Source organism: Mobula birostris, chromosome 32, assembly GCF_030028105.1.
Source record: "Mobula birostris isolate sMobBir1 chromosome 32, sMobBir1.hap1, whole genome shotgun sequence".
NCBI classification, from domain to species: domain Eukaryota; kingdom Metazoa; phylum Chordata; class Chondrichthyes; order Myliobatiformes; family Myliobatidae; genus Mobula; species Mobula birostris.
This window is the reverse complement of record NC_092401.1, coordinates 6,087,971-6,108,407: the sequence shown is the minus strand read 5'-3', so window position 1 is coordinate 6,108,407 and position 20,437 is coordinate 6,087,971. Positions and strand designations below refer to the sequence as shown.

At 43.1% G+C, this 20,437-nt stretch overlaps 1 protein-coding gene across 1 annotated transcript in view; it reads left to right on the top strand.

The window, feature by feature from the left end:
• The window catches only part of LOC140191059 (uncharacterized), a 101,812-nt gene that overhangs the window by 13,242 nt on the left and 68,133 nt on the right, over positions 1-20,437 (top strand). Inside the window, exons 6-10 of the mRNA XM_072248134.1 lie at positions 2,151-2,227; positions 3,262-3,369; positions 8,074-8,197; positions 12,592-12,670; positions 12,885-13,014. Of these exons, the coding sequence (XP_072104235.1) occupies positions 2,151-2,227; positions 3,262-3,369; positions 8,074-8,197; positions 12,592-12,670; positions 12,885-13,014 (518 nt within the window). The remainder of the gene's footprint in view (positions 1-2,150; positions 2,228-3,261; positions 3,370-8,073; positions 8,198-12,591; positions 12,671-12,884; positions 13,015-20,437) is intronic.

The following is a 20,437-nucleotide window of genomic DNA, read 5'->3' as shown; positions in this document are numbered from 1 at the left end:
CCCAGCCAGTCAAAGGAAGTAGGTAACGGACTGATGCAGTAGGATACCGTCCTGTACCTGTGGCTGAGTCTGAGGAGAGCCATTTTGTTTCCACTGCCCTATGGCTGCATTATATCCATATCCAGTTGTGGATCAAATGATTTGGACCGTGCTGTCGGATCTCTTGTATATTTTCTGATCTTTAGGGTTCTCAGGGAGTCAGGAATGATAAGCAGTCTTAATTCCAAGATTTCAATTTATTTTAAAGCACAAACAAGCATACAAATATTAGACAAACTGAATAAAGAGCTGAGAAACAATGCTGAGAGATGAATGCGAATAAAAAAGCAAGGATGGCACCTCTGAAAAATCCATCACTTTTATAATAAGATAAAGAAAATTCCTTTGATAGCAATTAATTAGTTAATAGGCTACATAATTAAGACAGTTACATCACGTGGGTAATGTGGTAATACGTAGCCAATGAAAAATGGGAAAGGTGATAAACCATTAGTTTAGCTTCTATACCGCTTTCTGCCAATGAGTGGGGATGAACCATACATACTGTGAAAAATACACGAGTTTGTTAAAAGGTACAAGTCTTTTATAAAGTATTATTAAGAGAAAAGGTGGGTTCCAACAATGCCTTTCTTCTGCAGCAGTACAGAAGCAGGCCTTGCAGCCAACAATGTCTGTGCTGGACGCAACACTGAATTAAATGGAATCTTTTCCTTCTCTGTGTGATCCATGTCTCTCCATTCACCTACTATGTTCATGTATTCAGCTAAAGGTTACGTAAACACCACTTTCATGACATACCAGACACCTGCCACTCTGTGTATAAAAAAAAACAAAACAAAACACCTTACTCCACACATCTCCTTTAGACTCTCCCCTGCACCTCCACCACCACCTTAAATGCATGCCCTCTAGTATTGAGATTTTGACTGATACTACTACCCCATTCTGCACTTCTTATAATCTTGTAAGCTTCTGTCAGGTCTCCCCTCGGTTCCAGAGACAACAACACAAGATTGCCCAACTTCTCATATCCTTGAATCCCGACAGCATTGTGATGAACACAGAGTCTCTAGATGCTGGAAATCTAGAGCAACACATACAAAATGCTCAGCAAGTCGGGCTGCATCTGTGGAGGGGAATGAACAGTTGTGTTTTGGGCTGAGACTCTTCATCAGGACTGGAAAGGACCTAACCAGTTCTCCACCATGCTCCTAGACTGACATAAACACATTGTGATAAACTTCTTCTCATAGTCATAGTCATACTTTATTAATCCCGGGGGAATTTGGTTTTCGTTACAGTTGCTCCATAAATAATAGTAATAGAACCATAAATAGTTAAATAGTAATATGTAAGTTATGCCAGTAAATTATGAAATAAGTCCAGGATCAGCCTATTGGCTCAGGGTGTCTGACCCTCCAAGGGAGGAGTTGTAAAGTTTGATGGCCACAGGCAGGAATGACTTCCTATAACGCTCACTGCTGCATCTCGGAGGAATGAGTCTCTGGCTGAATGTACTCCTGTGCCCACCCAGTACATTATGTAGTGGATGGGAGACATTGTCCAAGATGGCATGCAACTTGGACAGCATCCTCTTTTCAGACACCACCGTCAGAGAGTCCAGTTCCATCCCCACAACATCACTGGCCTTACGAATGAGTTTGTTGATTCTGTTGGTGTCTGCTACCCTCAGCCTGCTGCCCCAGCACACAACAGCAAACATGATCGCACTGGCCACCACAGACTCGTAGAACATCCTCAGCATCGTCCAGCAGATGTTAAAGGACCTCAGTCTCCTCAGGAAATAGAGACGGCTCTGACCCTTCTTGTAGACAGCCTCAGTGTCCTTTGACCAGTCCAGTTTATTGTCAATTCGTATCCCCAGGTATTTGTAATCCTGCACCATGTCCACACTGAACCCCTGGATGGAAACAGGGGTCACCGGTACCTTAGCTCTCCTCTGGTCTACCACCAGCTCCTTAGTCTTTTTCACATTAAGCTGCAGATAATTCTGCTTACACCATGTGACAAAGCATCCTTTCCAAAGCGTCCACATGCTTCCTGTAATGGAACAAGCAGAACTGCACACAATACTCTCCGTGTTTGTTGGTGCCATGTCTTTTACGCTGCTCTTCTGTGTCCACGTACAGGTTGGCCTAAATACCATCAAGCGCTGTGTCCTGATAAACTATGACCCCACCACACAGCTGATTGAAGTCCGGCACTAGTAAGTAAGGTCCCAGAGTCCACGGTGGGTTAGGAACGAGTGGGAAAGGGGGAGAAATGGCATTCTTCTTTGGAGTCCCTGGGGGGAGGTCAACACACAGCCCCAGAGCCGAGTAGTCACTCTGTGATCCCAGTGACACAGTGGATTGGAGAAAAATAAGTGATGTGTGGGGTGTGGGAGGCGGTCGGTGATCCGGGGTTGTTCTGTTTGGCAGTGTGAAGGGTTGTTGGGTACTTGGTGATGCTGGGGGAGTGGGTGCAAGGATCATAACCAACTGGATGAGTGGGTAAGTGATGGTGAGGCAGGTGGAATAGACCCTGGAGACGCCACTGATTTGGAGCACTCTAGCCACCCACCCTCAAATAATATGAACAATTTGGGGATCCGCACACTTCCGTGGAAATCTGGAAAACTCCTCAGCTCCACTTGGGCTGGATGGAGTTTTGGTGAGTCGGGGTGTACAGAAGTCAATGCTGAGTAAACCGAGCCAGGCTGAAGATCAGGCCTATTGGAGCCTCCTGCTGTCCCTGGGAAAAGCCTCAAGGGGCTGAATGGCCTGCTGTCTCTGTAACAGTCTCAATGGACTGAATGGCCTCATGGTTTCCAAGTGTAACAGTCTCAAGGGATTGAATGGCCTCCTGCTGTCCCTGTGTAATGGTCTCAATGGGCTGAATGGCCTCCTGGTGTCCCTGTGAACAGTCTCAAGGGGCTGAATGGCCTCCTGCTGTCCCTGTGTAATGGTCTCAAAGGGCTGAATGACCTGCTGTCTCTAACAGTCTCAAGGGACTGAATGGCCTCCTGGTGTCCCTGTGTAACACTCAAGAGATTGAATGGCCTCCTGCTCTCCCTGTGTAATAGGATGAGTGGCCTCCTGCTGTCCCTATGTAATGGTCTCAATGGGCTGAATGGCTGCCTGGTGTCTCTGTGTAACGCTCAAAGGATTGAATGGCCTCCTGGTGTCCCTGTGTAATGGGCTGAATGGCCTCCTGGTGTCCCTGGGTATTACTAAGGAATAACATGAGTCTCCTCTGCAGTTCCATCAAGGTGGTTCCTGTTGGGATGAGCAGGGGTATAAAGAAGCTGCTGCAGGAAAAGTTCCCCAACATGAGCAAGTTTGAAGACATCAGTGATCTGCTGATGAAGTAAGTCCCACCTTTGCATTCTGGCACCCATTTACCCAAAGCCAGTGGTTGTTACAGTCACATAGCAAAACAGCACAGAAACTGGCCCTTCGGTCCATCTGCTTTGTGCCAACCGTGCTACCCTTCTAAACTAATCCCATGTGGCCAATATCCTTGTCCAACTGTCTTTAAATATTGTTATTGTACCTGCCTCTGGCACCTTGTTCCATTCACACACCGCCTTCTATGTGAAGAATTTGCTCCTCTGGTCTCTTCTCAGCCTTTCCCCTTTCACCTCAACCTAGATCCTTTAGTTTCTGATTCCCAGCCGTGCAAAAAAAGTGAGACGATTCATGCTATCTGCACCCCTCATGATTTTATACATCAGTATAAATTCACCCATCAGTCTCGTAATCTCCGTGGAATAAGTCCTATCCTGCCTAATCTCCTTGTAACTCAGCCATGCTAAGATATTCCCCTTCTCACTCTTTCTAGCTTAATGGCTGCTTCCCTAGAAAGGGTGACCAAAACAATACTCAGTGCTCCCAAGTGTAGCCACCCCATCATCTTATACACCTGAAACAACTGCTCATCTCTTCTACTCATTACCTTGACTTACGAAGGCCGGCATACAAAAAGCTTTCTTCACTAACCAGCCTTTCTACCCATGACACCAACTGGCAGAACCCTAATCACTAATCCCTAGACTATGACCACTTTGATCACTTTGCTCTAAAATGGACTTTGTTTTCTTTTAATCTAATTGTATTCTTTCTTGTAAAAATCGTGTTCAATTTATGTTTAATGTGTTTTCCTTGTGACCTGCATTTGTCTTCCTTACTCATCTTGAAAGTTAACCTTTAGACAATCCTGCACAAGGACTCCCAAGTTCAAAAGTTCATTTATTATCAAAGTACACAACTTGGAAATATTCTTCTCCAGGTAGCCATGAAACCATGTAAGAATTTTTTAAAAAGCAGCATGATCATCAAGACCCCAAATCCCCCCTCCCAGCACAAAAGAATGAACAAAAACAGAACGGGCACATCGACCCCCCCTCCCCGCACAAAAAAAGCAAGAAAGATTAGACAAAAAACACAATGTAAAAAAAACTATAAGATTGGAAAAAAAAATACTTCGTACCTCTAATTTTTTTAATGTTCTCCCTATTTAGAAAAGTGTATGCATTTATTCCTTCTACCAAGGTGCATGACCATACACTTCCCTACGTTATATTCCATCTGCCGCTTCTATGCCCATTCTCCCAATCTGTCCAAGTCATTTTGCAGACTCCCTGCTTCCTCAACGCTACCTGTCCCTCCATCTATCTTTGTATCCTCTACTACTTGTCCACGAAGCCATTAGTTCCATCGTCCGATATCACTGATGTACAACGTGAAAAGTAGTGGTCCAAATACTGACCCCGGAGGAACACCACTAGTCACTGGCAGCCAAACAGAATAGGCCCACTTTACTCTCACTCTTTGCTGCCACTCAGACAATCTTCTATCCATCCTATACCTTCAGACTTTTCAGCTTTCCAAGCAACTTCTCCTTAGTAATTGCAACTAAACTCACTCCTGCACCCTGGCATGCTCACATTTCTGGCATATTGCCAGTGTCTTCCACAGTGAAGACTGATGTAAAATACTTAATAATTTCATCATCCATTTCTTTTTCCCCATTATTATTGCTTCAGCGTAATTTTCTGGTAGTCCAATATCCTCTCTTTTTATGTATCTGAAAAAACTTTTGGTAACCTCTTTGATATATTTGCCTAGCTTACTTTAGTATTTCATCTTTTCACTCCTTGTGTTTTTTTTCAGTAGCCTTCTGTTGGTTTTAAAAGCTTCCCAATCCTCTAATTTTCCACTAACATTTGCGATACTGTATGCTGTTTTTGACTTCCCTTGTCAGCCGTATTTGCCTCATTCTCCTTTTAGAATACTTCACCGTTGGGATGTACCTATCCAGCGTCTTCTGAATTGCCCCCTGAAACTCTAGCCATCGCTGTCCCCTGCTGGTGTCCCCTTCCAATCAACTTTGGCCAGCTCCTCTCTCATGCCTCTGTAATTCCCTTTACTCCACTGAAATACTGGTAACCTGATTTTTAGCTTCTGCTTCTGAACCTTCTATCGTGTTGTGATCCTTGTCTCTTGAGAGTTCCTTTATCTTCAAATCTGGGTTGTTACAATTCAGAATTGCTGTTCCCCTGGTGGACCCAACCACAGGCTTCTCTCAAAGTCACCTTGTGGGCATTCTTCAAATTCCCTCTCCTGGGATCCAGCACGAACCAACCAGCTCTTCCCAATCTACCCATGAGAATTGTAACATTCCCCTTATTACATGCCTTTTCTATTTCCCAGTGAAATTTATATCCCACATCCTGGCTTCTGTTCGGGAGCCTGTATATAACACTCAACAGGGTCTTTTTACCCTTGCAGTTTCTTAATTCTACCCACAAGGATTTTACATCTTCCAATTGTATGTCACTTTTTTCTAAAGATTTAATTTCGATTTTTACCAACAGAGGCACCCCACCCCCTCTGCCTACTTGCCTGCCCTGTTGATACAAGTGTATCCTTGCTCCCAATCATAATCTTCCTTCAGCCACAACTCAGTGATGCCCACAACGCCATACCTGCCAAGCTCTAACTGTGCCACAAGATCATCTACCTCATTCCATATACCGTGTGCATTCAAATATAACACCTTTCTGTATTCATCGCCCTTTTTGATTTTGCCCCAATGTTACACTTCACCTCATCCCGTGGACAGCAATTTTGCCCTGTCGTCTGCCTGTCCATCCTCACAGATGTCATTTGATGCGGTCATTTCTCGGGGTGCGTCTGAGTGGGTTACACGGTCACCAAGTCGTGTTCTTTAGCTGCTTGAGCTGTGTGACTTTGCATTTCACATCCTCTCGTAAAGGCACTGTGAAAGATTGCCACATCCTTCTACCGCAGAGTTGAACTCTTTCCTTAGTTCATTCCTTTTCTGAAACCGCTGCAGTGGGGGTGATGGGGATAAATAGATTTACAACATTTAAAAGGTGGTGGGATAGGTACTGGGATAGGAAAGCCGAATAATATGACCTGAGGAGGCAAATGGATGGTATCAATAAGCAAATTGGTTGTTACAGGCAAGGTTTCTGATTGGACTATACCAATTCAACTCACCTATTGGTACACATTTTCCGTACATTTATAAATTCAGGCTTCTATGCTGGTTTGATGCTCTTCGTTAATGAGTGTACATCCTTTTGTTGTGCACTCAGCCTTTTAAATATCAGAAACACAGGAGGTTCTGCAGATGCTGGAAGTGTTCAGCAACACATACTCAATGCTAGAGGAACTCAGCAGGTGAGACGACATTTGTTGGGAATAAACAGTCAACGTTTTGGGCTGAGACCCTTCAGGACTGGAAAGGAAGGTGGCAATAGTTTGAATGCAAAGGTAGGAGGAGGGGAAGGCATGCTGTTCTGTCTAGGTAGCCTCCAACCTGTGGCATGAGCATCGATTTCCCTAACTTCCATTAATGTCTCCCCCACTCCTGTTTGATTCAAAACTCGTATATTTTTCACAATGTGGTGTTTTTCTCCACCTGCTATATTTTCATTGGCTAAGTATTAGCACATGACTGTGTGTCTTAATTGGTCATTAATTATTTTAGGAATTTGGTCTTATCTGACATATTATCTCACCTGTACAGGGCCCTGGTGAGACCACACCTGGAGTACTGTGTGCAGTTTTGGTCTCCAAATTTGAGGAAGGACATTCTTGGTATTGAGGGAGTGCAGTGTAGGTTCACAAGGTTAATTCCCGGGATGGCGGGACGGTCATATGTCGAAAGGTTGGAGTGACTAGGCTTGTATACTCTGGAATTTAGAAGGCTGAGAGGGGATCTTATTGAAACATATAAGATTATTAAGGGATTGGACACGCTGGTGGCAGGAAGCATGTTCCCGCTGATGGGTGAGTCCAGAACCAGAGGCCACAGTTTAAGAATTAGGGGTAGGCCATTTAGAACGGAGTTGAGGAAAAACTTCTTCACCCAGAGAGTGGTGGATATGTGGAATGCTCTGCCCCAGAAGGCTGTGGAGGCCAAGTCTCTGGATGCTTTCAAGAAAGAGATGGATAGAGCTCTTAAAGATTGTGGAATCAAAGGTTATGGGGATAAGGCAGGAACTGGATACTGATTATGGGTGATCAGCCATGATCACAGAGAATGGTGGTGCTGGCTCAAAGGGCCAAATGGCCTACTCCTGCACCTATTGTCTATTGTCTATAAAAGAGCCAGCTTTTGCAAAGGCGCCATCTTCTTTCTTTGTCTTTGTCTCTGTCTCTGCTTCTTTGGTTTGAAATGCTTTGTATCTGTTCCTTTGTTTAAACTTTAAAATAAATGATCAGGAAGCAACAAGTTTTCACTCATTCATGGAGTCCTTAAAGAACCCGGGGATCAGCAAAATCACCGAGATCCCACACCTGACTTGCGGAGTTCTTCAAGCATTATGTGTGTGTTACTCGGTTAATTATCAGAAAGCTCTCTTTACTAATGCGTGCACTATGCATGATAATAATGTATTGCGATGCCCCCACTTTCACATGTTGCCGGTAATAAAATTGAACTTTATGTTCGTATAACAGGACATGGTCACCCTCTCTCACTGTCTCCCCACTTGTCCTGCATTGATTCTGTGTCAGTGATTTTTGTGTCCGTTTGCAGAGGAGCCAATCTGTCCGAAAGTGAAGCTGAGCAGGACGGAGAGCACAACATAACCGAGTTACCGCAGCCTTACGCAGGCCGGGGGAACATCAAAGCTCAGCAGAGCGCGATTCGGCTCACAGAGGTCAGTAGATCTTGCACACAAATGATCTTCTGGAAGAACTCAGTGGTTCGAGAAGCATTAATGAAAGAAGTGAAGTTGTCCTAATCCAGGGCTTTCAGTGTGAAACATCGACAGTTCTTTCCTCTCACAGATGCTTTTCCACTGGCTGAGTTCTTCCATTGTTTGCTGCTTCAATTCCAGCATCTGTAGCCTCGTGTGTCTGGATTTTGTACAACCCTGGCAGAGCTCAGTCAGCACTAGCGTCAGTGTTCTGCTCGGACACAGCCAGTTTGTCCCACGCTCATACCCTGCTGACATGGGTACGAAGCTTGATAGATTGTTCAGGAACAGATTCCAGATTCTACGTTTCAATGCATGTCCTCTGGATTGGCAAAGGAATAAGGTGCAACTAGCAGAGGAATTATCCCCACTGCCTCTCCCCATCAGCGCACCACTACCCCTGCTGTGAGAGGTGTTGGAGACCACTGCCTGTTTTTTAAATAATACTTTTCATCAGATTTGTACAAACTCTTGTATTTTTCGCGCTCACTGGCAGAAAGCAGTATAGCAGCTAAACTAGCGGTCCGTCGCTTTTCTCATTTTTCATTGGCTAAGTATTAACACATTACTCGCGGGACATAATTGTTTTAATTATGTAGCCTATTAACCAATTTATCTCTATCTAAGGAATTTCTCTTGTGATAGGTTTTTCAGAAGTGCTGTATTTATTCCTTTGTCTTACACTCCTTAGCATCAATTCCCGTCTCAGCATCGTTTCTCAGCTCTTTATTTAGTTTGCTTAGTATTTGTATATACTCTAAAATAAACTGAAATCTTGGAATTAAGAACACTCGCCCTTTCTGACTCCCGGAAGAACCCTAAGGATCAGAGATTAAATGGAGATCCAACAGAGGTGATCTCTCCTCCACAAAACTGTGTAATGATTTTCCAATTGATGAACACAGCATCCCCCCAAGGACAGATGTCAAACCATCCCACTGAGGGTCTATGCTTTCTGTGTCTCTTTCCAATAGATATATTATTTTCGTAGTTTTCTAATCTGCTGAACCCTTTCCTGACTCCAGGGAGTTTTGGAAGATGCATTCGCTGTCTTTGAAGATACTAAAGAGCAGAGGATCAAGACTTGCCAGCCTTAAAGTTTGGCCATGTTAGGTTCCACCCTGCCTTTTGCTCCAAGCTTTTTTAGTGCTAATTTGCTTTCAATAACAAATCTACAGACAGATAAAAAATATTTATTCAAAGTGACTTCTGTTTTCTTACTTTCTATTACAAATTCCTCAGTCTCATCCTCTAACAGACAATCATTTGCCTTTGCTACTCAACTCCTCTGTATATACTATAGCTCTTCCTTTCTGTGTTTATATTTCTCAACTGCTTGTAATCTGTTTTCTCCTTTTTGTTGTTATCTTTAGATATTTCTGAACCAATTCACCTCACTCTAGTCTGCTGTTAATCTTTATCGCATTTCCTTTTGTTTTGATGTCATGACCTCCTTATTTTACCAGTGCTTGTTTATTCTGTCATGGAGTCTCTGTTGAAAATTGTAAAATATCTCATTAAGTGGCCGCACCCGCGCTGATCAAACATCTTACTTTTTAATCCGCTCGGCTAGTCCACATTTATCTTGATTCCTTCATGCAGTAGTGCATTTGCTTTTCAGCACCAGTGCTCACCGATCAGGATTCGATTCCTGCTGCTCTCTCCCCGTGACCGTGTGAGCTTACACCAGATTCTTCCCACATTCCAAAGGCCTGCGGGTTAGGATCAGTGAGTTGTGGGCGTGCTGTGTTGGTGCTGCAAGCTTAGCCACTCTTGCAGGCTGTCCCCCAGCACAATCTTCTGACCGTGTTAGTCATTGATATGAAGCAATACATTCTCACTGTTTGTTTCTATGTTAATCTGATAAATAAGGGTCATCTTTAACTTTTTCTTTGTGCAGGCTTCAATGATGCACTATTTGCAAATGCTGTCTGACTCACTTGGTAATGTTAGCCGCTCCTTTTCCAGTTCCCCCACTCTCTTTCAACTTGGTTTTAACACCCCCTTTTAATTTATCTGGTTCACAGGAAAATTTGTTATTGAACTCATTAACATTTTTTAAAATAATGAATGAGTGGGGTGTCGAGATAGTCTGGAGAATCAAGTCAGTCCAGCCCAACCACAGTCCTGAACGGGCTGAATGATCAGAATTTTAGTGTCATTGACAATGTGTGTGGAGCTACTACCTTCATCTTAAGTTTCTCACGAACGGAATGAGAGATGTTGTGTTATAATCGTTCTTCCCCCGGGGCATCCTTTATAATGAGACCATTAATTGATCCTGCTGTTATTTCTTTTTGGTTAAAGATACGGCACGGTAAGAGCCTGTCTGACCCAACGAGCCTTTGCCACCCTCTTACACCCATGTGGCCATTAAACTACTAACTCGTACGCCTTTGGACTGTGAAAGGAAACCAGAGCACCCCGACGAAAGCTGTGTGTCACGGGGAGAGTGCTCACTTTCTTTACAGACGGCGGTGGGAGTTGAACCCGGTTTGCTGTTGCTGTCGGAGTGTTCTTATGTTACCATGCTTTACTTAATCATTAAACTAGATTTGTCCCATCTGTATGAAAATTCAAGTCACCCACAATTATACCAGTATCTTTCTTTAAGGCCCAATTATTAATTTCTACCTTGTCCAACAGTGTTATCATTACAGAGTGTGTGGGTTACTCCCACTATTGACTCTCTTGCTATTTTGTTTTTGTATCCACCAAAGTGGCTTTGTATTTTCATCTTCTGAACCAAAATTTCTCCCCAGTATACGACCTTTATCAACAGTATCAATCCACCTACATTTCCTTTCTGTCTAACCTTCAGAAATAACAAGAACTTCCTTCTCAGCAATGTGTCTGTAGTGGCTACTAATACGCTTTCATTCTGTTTGCCGTCAGCTTGAGTAAATGATTGCACTTTGAGCCCTTAAAGAATTTGGCAAAATGCACAGAGAACAGAAGAGATCCTGCATTTGCTAGAAATCCAGATTAACACACACAAAATGCTGGAAGAACTCAGCAGGTCAGGTAGCATGTATGGAGAGGAACAAACAGTCAACCTTTCAGGTTGAAATCCTTCATCAGGACAGAAGGGTTCTGATGGAGTATTATTATTGACACACAGCACAGAATAGGCTCTTTGAGCCACACCACCCAGAATTCCCCCAATTTAATCTTAGCCTAATCCTGGGACAACTTATAATGACCAAATAGCCTACCAACTGGTACATCTTTGGGTAGTGGGAGGAAACCCATGCAGTCGGGGGAGTACGTACAAACTCCTTACAGGAAGCAGCAGGAATTGAACCTGGTTGTGGATATACCCTATCCCCGTTATATAAGGGGGATACGTTCCTCGAAGTTGACGCATAATGTGAATAATCATTTACATGGAGAAAATAGGGATGAGTTCCAGAGGGCTTCCTAAATATGTTTTATCTGTAATTTATTCACATTTTCATACCAATATGACACAACAGCAGTACCACAAGACAACATTTGTATTATATTTCATCCATTTAAGTTAATGTTCAATGTAATAAATCATAGAAAATTAACATCCTAGGGTGTACAGTACTCACCAACAGCGGCAGATGTGTTCGCTCAGGGAGATGAGTGGTTGTTGTGGTGTCGGGCAGCTTTACATGGTTAAGGTGGATGGTTGTGGTCGTCAGGATCATATCAAGCACAGCAAGGGGTGAAGGAAGACTCACAGAAACTCTTAGAACTGCTGGCAGCAGAAAGCGACACCGATTTGAAAAAAGTGGTGAGGGTTGTTTGCTTGGCAGCATTTTGTTTTTCAGCATAAATTTGCTTGTAGGGAAGAAAGGTTGAGGGCAGGGAACGACTGAAATGCTGACTCCGTTCTAAACTTGGGTCCATGTCCATCGCCATTTGTGCCAAGTGTTCCGACTTCCACCATTCCCTCACCATTGGTAAACTCCAGGGATTTTCAAAACTGTGAGTTTTGGTCGCATATAAGGAGATGTTGGTAGAAATAGATTCCTCGCATAACTGTGAATCTGCATTGACTGAAGATGCATATAACGAGGATTGGGTGTACTGTAAAGTGTTGTGCTAACCACTACACTACCATGCTGTCCTAATTAAACATAGTCAAACATTCATGGTGAATGCTTAAAGGTTAGGAGGAGTAGAGGTCCAATTGGAACTTCAGGACTACATACAAAAATGGTTAAAAAATCAGAGAGTAAGATCCTTGCATTCCAATCTAGTAGTTTTCTGCGGTCTCAGAATTCAGTGATGCACCCTTGAATACCCACGGTATCTCTCCAAGGAGTTTCAGTTTTGGAGGTATCACTGCTAATCTGTGTGTCTGTGTGATTCTCTTCTCGTAGATTGGTCCCCGCTTAACCCTGGAGTTGGTGAAGATTGAGGAGGGGATGTGCGGTGGAGAAGTGATGTACCATTCATTTGGTGAGTACCAGTGACAGAACTCCACCTGCCACCTGCCGTTGAAGATGACACCTTTGGAAATGTTTCAAAAGACTTGCAGTGAAATCAGGCAACTAAGTAATGGGTGCTTTGGACATCATTGTCAAGATCAAAGACGAGAAAGAATAAATTGTGATTTTTGTGAACATGTAAGTATTTGGGAATGGTAGTGAATGTGCTCGATCTTTTATTGCAGTTGAAAAGTCAGAGGAGGAAATCCAGCAGCTGCTTCAACATAAAGAGAAGCGACAGAAACTGAAGGAAGAGAGAAAGAAAAAACAAGAGGAAAATATTCGGCTCAAGAAGAAGGAGCGCGAGCTGCACAAGTAAGTGTGATAACGTGCGTGCATCTTCACCGCTGTTGCTCAGCCAGGGATCGGAGGGCAACAGTGCAAGTTCCTGGCTGTCAACCTCTCTGAAGGTCTATCCTGGTCCAAGCATATTGATACAATTACAAAGAAGACACACCAACGGTTATACAGTATTTCATTTGGAGTTTGAGGAGATTTGGTATGTCACCAAGGACTCAGTTCAATAAAGTTCAAAGTACATATACACCACCATAGACAACCTTGGGATTCATTTTCCTGTGGGCCCACTCAGCAAATCTGTAGAATAGTAACTATAACAGGATCAATGTAAGATCAACCTGAATGCAGAAAACTATCAACAAAGACTCAAACAACTTTCTACAGGTATACCAGCAAGAGCATGCTGTCTGGTTGCATAACCAAACCATCAGCACTACTTCACTGTTATATAGGACATGGAACATCACAGAACAGTGCAGGCCTCCCAGCACACAATGTTTTTTCCCCCTTTTTGAAAAAAAATTTATTTATTACTAACAAACAAGTGAACAAAAAAAAACACAGCACATCCATGAAAACCACAACCATAGCAAAATCAAATTAAATATTGAGCAGCAAAAGGGAGAAAAATATAAAGGCAAAAGTAAACATACACAGCACCAAAAAACCCTCAGTCCTCACCCCGTAAGAAAGTCCAATACAGGGCCCCATATCCTTTCAAAGATGTCCCCTCTGTCCTCATTACATAGTCTCAGTCTCTCCAAATGTAAAGTATTTGCCAGTTCTCTCAGCCACAGATTGTACGTAGGCACAGAGTCTATTTTCCACATTTGCAGGATTAACTTCTTAGCAATCACCATGTCAAACAATACAGCCTTTTTTTCATACATATTGGCTGAAGCGAGGGAGCTTGTTGCTTCAAGGATGGCTGTGAGCAGGTCTGGTTCCCACCACTTCCCAAAAGCCTCAGAGCAACAGTGAAAGATACTTTTCCAGTTGGCATAAAGCTTACAACATGACCAGAATAAATGTGACAAGTTACTAGTCACAGATTTACATCTATTACAAACTGGTGAAACTTCAGGGTAGAAACTGTGCAGCTTTTCTTTGGAATAATGAAGTCTATGTATTGTTTTAAACTGTATAAATCTGTGTCTGACATTGGCCGAACAATCATGTATACTCTTTAAGCACTCATCCCAGACCTCCTCTGTCAGTTCTATAACCAATTCATCCACCCATACCTTTTAAGCCCTGCAGTATTCACCCGAGCTCCATTATGTAGGATCTGATAAAAATAGGATACCGCACTACGATTAACAGGATCAAATTTATTTATTGCCTCCAGGGACTCATGTTTGTCTAAAAACCTAGAAGTTAGGTGTATATTTCCTAACATAATCTCGAATGTGTAATTATCTAAAAAAAACGCAAGATGCAGGGATATTGTAAACTGCTTGTAACTGCTCTAATGAGGCAGTTTCCATTAATATATAGGTCACCTACACTACAGATGCCTCTCTGTTTCCAGGTAGAAAAAACAGTATCAATCAGGCCAGGCAAAAAGGAATGATTGTCAATATAATTGACAAGATTGGAGTGTCAATGTAAGTTTTTGGGGCCTTAATGTGTAGTTGAATCTGCTTCCAAATTCTTATAGTGCTGCCGACCAAGAAGCTGTTACTAAAATATGACTTATTAACTGCAGTGGGGCTATTAAGGAGAGCTGGTAAGGAAGTCTTCTTACAAAGCATTGGCTCAATGAGTAACCATGCTGGGCCCGAGTCTGAGGTAGAGGGTGGGCCTTTTTTCCGCCATGCAAGAATGGATAGATGGGCACCCCAGTAATACATTTTAAGGTCTGGTAGGGCAAAACCACCTGCTTCCTTGGGCTTTGACAAGTGTTTTTTGGTAATTCTAATGGCTTTATAATTCTGAATGAAGGGTATAATAATTGAATGCATTTGCTTAAAATATGACAGAGGAATAAAACATGGAATTGGCTGGAAAAGATGAAGAAATCGTGGCAGTACAATCATCTTCATTGCATTAACCCCACCAAAAAAATTGGAAGGGTTTTCCCAAAGTCAATACTGCGTAACCTGCTCAACTTTATTTCGCCAGTTCACTTGCAAAAGATCATCTGGGTTTTTTGTAATAGTCACACCAATATAGGAAATATTATCATGTTATTTTAAAGAGAATGGACTGTCAATACGCCGTATTAACCACTGCAGTAACTGGCATTAGTTCACTCTTATCCCAATTAATAGAGAAACCTGAGAAACTGCCAAAATTATTAATTAGAGTCAGAAGGGCAGGTATTGATGTTTGTGGGCTGGAGATATATAAAAGGACATCGTCAGCGTATAACGAAAGGTGATGTTTATGTCCCTGCATATCAATGGGAGATATCAAAGGGTCCTGTCTGATGCTAACAGCCGGTGGCTCAATGATAACTGCAAACAAAAACGGAGAAGGAGGCAGCCTTGACGAGTCCCACGATGAATTGCAAAAGGGGAGGAAATATTCTGATTAGTGATAATTGAAGCAGATGGGTGTGAATAAATTATCTCAATCCATTTAATGAAGGATAGTCCAAATCCAAATTTCTTAAGTGCAAACATCATATGTGGCCATTCCACTTGGTCAAATGCACGTTGCACATCTAGTGTGATAACTACAGCCTCTTCTGCATGAAATTAAAGTACATATGTCTACCTGGCATAAAGCCAGTTTGATCTGGATGAATAATAGAACAAATGCGTTCTTTTAACCTATTGAAACCAAGAATTTTAGTTTCAAAGGGCAGCAGTGAAATGGGGCGATATGATGAAACCAACTCAGGATCACGGCCTGGTTTTGGAATAGTCATAGTCATACTTTATTGATCCCGGGGGAAATTGGTTTTTGTTACAGTTGCACCATAAATAATAAATAGTAATAGAACCAGAAATAGTTAAATAGTAATATGTAAATTATGCCAGTAAGTTATGAAATAAGTCCAGGACCAGCCTGTTGGCTCAGGGTGTCTGACCCTCCAAGGGAGGAGTTGTAAAGTTTGATGGCCACAGGCAGGAATGACTTCCTATGACATTCTGTGCTGCATCTCGGTGGAATGAGTCTCTGGCTGAATGTACTCCTGTGCCCAACCAGTATGTTATGTAGTGGATGGGAGACATTGACCAAGATGGCATGCAACTTAGACAGCATCCTCTTTTCAGACACCACCGTCAGAGAGTCCAGTTCCATCCCCACAACATCACTGGCCTTACGAATGAGTTTGTTGATCCTGTTGGTGTCTGCTACCCTCAGCCTGCTGCCCCAGCACACAACAGCAAACATGATAGCACTGGCCACCACAGACTCGTAGAACATCTTCAGCATCGTCTGGCAGATGTCAAAGGACCTCAGTCTCCTCAGGAAATAGGGAGACATTGGCTTTACATAAAGTGGGTGGCAGTCTGGAAGCTAACCTAGACTGATTCAATATTCGTAAGAGCAGAGGCGACAATTTTGGACTAAATACGTTGATGAATTCCATACTAAAACCATCCAGACCCGCTGCCTTATTATTAGGGAGGGAGGAGATGACCTTCTTGATCTCATCTAGGCTTATATCAGCATCAAGTGTATTTACTGAATCTGTTGACAGTGTGGGCAGATTCAGATGATCAAAAAATGCTTCCATTGCTTTAATGTCCGGACTGCCTTGTGATTGGTAAACATTAGCATAGAACTCCGCAAAACACTTATTAATTTTTACTGGGTCCGTCAAAAAAAAGCCATCTTTCGCCTTTATACGATATATGGCCCTGGAGGCCTGCATCTGTCTTAACTGACAGGCTAATAACTTATGGGGCTTTTCACCAAGCTCATAATATCTCTGTCTGACTTGTGTAAGTAGTTTTGAGACACTCTTGGACGTTATAGAATTATACTCATACCGTAAGGCTGTAATCTTATTAAGTAATTCTGCTTCATGGTTTATTTTGTAAGAAGCTTCTGGATTTGCCAACTGATCATCTATTTCAGTTAACCTTTTCTTGAATCTTTTTCCGCTGTCTCATATGCTATTATGCAACCTCTAATAACCACCTTCATGGCCTCCTAAAGAGTGGAGTCATCAACATTGCCCACATCATTGGTGCTTAAGTATAGATCTATCTTATCTGAAAGATAAGAGCAAAAATCCTTATCCTTTAGCAAAGCATTATTTAAACGCCAACTATATTCACCTCTTTTGTGGTTCAGTTTTAAGTATAAGGGAGACAGGAGTGTGATCCGATATAAGTATATTATGGTAAGGAACAGAAAATAATCAATCCTCGAGTAGGATTTGTGTACTGTGGAAAAATATGAAAAATCCTCTTAACCCATTGGCCTCCAAATATCCACTATGTTATATGATTGCATGAGATTATTAAGTGTTACACTTTTTAAGTGAACAAACTTGGGGACGTCTATCTAGGAGGGAGTCTAAGATGCAATTAAAGTCTCCACCTTCAATTATGTTAGACAGATTAGGCGTGGCCTTAAAGAGGTTCTGAAAATAACTGGATCATCAAAGTTGGGCCCGTACACATTCACTAGTGTCAATGGTATAGAATTTAACATTCTACTTATTATTACATAACTGCCCCTCTGGTCAGCGATAGTTTGTGGGTGAATAAACAATATTTTTTTTATTAGGATTGCAACACCTCTAGTTTTTGTACTAAAATTCAAGTGGTAGACCTGAAATGCCCAGGAGGGACAAAGCACTTTTGCTGCTGTTTTCTTAATGTGCGTTTCTTGGAGAAAACAAATAACAGCTTTGAGTGTACAAAGATGTGCATGCACCTTCCCTCTCTTCAGTGGACTATTCATCCCCCGTACATTCCAGCTGACAAGTTTAATCTCGCCAGTGCTGTGCATATGCAAGTTAGATGTCATGTCTGCTGTTTAACAAAAAAAATGCTGTATGGTCGTGGCGTAAAACAAACAGTAACTCGAACAAACAGATGTGCTGTAACAATCCCTTGAGAAACACAAAAAGCCCTCCCAAAAATAAAAACACACCAGGAGTAGTACTTCCATGCCCCTAACCTAGAGTCAAAGCTATATCCAAGAGCCAACACTTGGCCTGCAGTAGCGAGATAACTACTCATTACTCACTAAACACGGGAGAAACACCTCTTCACAAATACACTATGAAATATAAAAGTAAACAATAACAATCAGTCCTCACCCACATCTTAGCGTGGGCTTATTTTTCAGTTCCTCATGCGCTGAACATAACAAACAGTCTCCAGATGGAGCTGCTATCGACCAACGACAAATCCAATAACCCAGCGCTAATCCGTTTTTAGGTTTATATGGTGTCCGAATGCCAATCTTTAACTTCACGGCTCAGGATCTCCTCCGCTACAGCTGCAGTGCTGAATGTACAGGTGGTATTGTTAACTGTAACCACAAACCTCGCCGGAAACCGGAATCCACACCTAATTTTCCTGGCTTTGCACTTCTCCTTAATGTGCTGAAAATCCTGACGTTTCCTCATGGTAACCGAGGTTAAATCCGGGTAAATGAACACCGGACGCCTGTCATATAGCAGCAGAGCTCTCTCCCTGGACAACCGTAGCACCAGCTCTTTCACCTGGTAGTGGTGTAGCCTCTTGGCTTGCCATTTTTAGCAGGTGCTAGGCTCCGGTGGGCACGGCCCACTTCAATCAGCTGGTGAAAATGTTCTTCCCCCAGCAACGTGGCTACAAATTCCGTCGGCTTATTGTTTTCGGCTTTCTCCTGAACCTAGATAATGCGAATGTTTTGACGTCGAGACCGAGCTTCAAGGTCATCCACCTTAGCCTGTAGCTGTGTGTTTTGGGATATTAGGCTATCAAGCCGCCTCTCCAACTCTTCGATTCGCCTCTCATACGAATTGGCGGCATCTTCCATTAAAGAAACACGCTTACTGATTTTGGCTAGAGCCGCTGTTAAGTTCATGATTGACTTATTATGCTCTGCATGTCTCCTGTCTACCAAACTGTACAGTTTGTTTACCACCACAAGGACTTCTTCAATGGTGGTGGAGACCGGGGCACCAACAGCATTAGCTTTAGTTTCTCCTGGGCCCGCTAACTTCGCGGAGCCCTCGCCAGAATCTTCTTCTCTTGCGCCCCTTTCTTGTTTTTTTCGCTTTACCTGGCTTTGTCATTTCGTTCAGCCTGTTACAGCTCACTTCAGTCACTTAAAAAATAAGAATTAGCTGCTATTTGGGTGGGGCAAAAGGTGAAGGTAGGCGCAGCTCCCGGGACACACGTCTACTCCATACCAAGACCCCACGTAATCCCTCAGCCCACAATGTTGTGCCAACTTTATAGCTTACTCTAAGGTTAATCTAACCGTTCCCTCCTACGTATCTCCATTTTCCTAACATTCATGTGCCTATCAATGAGTCTCTAAATATCCCTAATGTATCTGCCTCTACCACCACACCCAACAGTATGTTCACGCACCCACCACTCTCTGTATAAAATTCTATCTCTGACATTCTTCCCCCCATACGTTTCACCAGTCACCTTACAATTATGCCCCCTGGTTAGCTATCTCCATCCTGGGAAAAATATCTCTAGATATCCAATCGATCTATGCCTCGTATCTTATACACCTGTCAAGTAACCTCATCTCTTTCACTCCAAAGGGAAAAGCCTTAGTTCACTCAACCTTTCCTCACAAGACATGCTCTCTAATCCAGTCAGCAACCTGGCAAATCTCCTCTGCCCACCCTCCGAAGCCTCCTTGTCCTCCTTGCGCCAACCATTCAGGGCCCCAAACAGTCCTTCCAGGTGAGGCAACACTTCACCTGTGAGTCGACTGGGGTGATATACTGCGTCCGGTGCTCCCGATGTGGCCTTTTATATATTGGCGAGACCCGACGCAGACTGGGAGACCGCTTTGCTGAACATCTACGCTCTGTCCGCCAGAGAAAGCAGGATCTCCCAGTGGCCACACATTTTAATTCCACATCCCATTCCCATTCTGACATGTCTATCCACGGCCTCCTCTACTGTAAAGATGAAGCCACACTCAGGTTGGAGGAACAACACCTTATATTCCGTCTGGGTAGCCTCCAATCTGATGGCATGAACATCGACTTCTCTAACTTCCGCTAAGGCCCCACCTCCCCCTCGTACCCATCTGTTACTTATTTTTATGCACACATTCTTTCTCTCACTCTCCTTTTTCTCCCTCTGAATATACCTCTTGCCCATCCTCTGGGTTCCCCCCCAACCTTGTCTTTCTTCCCGGACCTCCTGTCCCATGATCCTCTCGTAACCCCTTTTGCCTATCACCTGTCCAGCTCTTGGCTCCATCCCTCCCCCTCCTGTCTTCTCCTACCATTTTGGATCTCCCCGTCCCCCTCCAACTTTCAAATCCCTTACTCACTCTTCCTTCA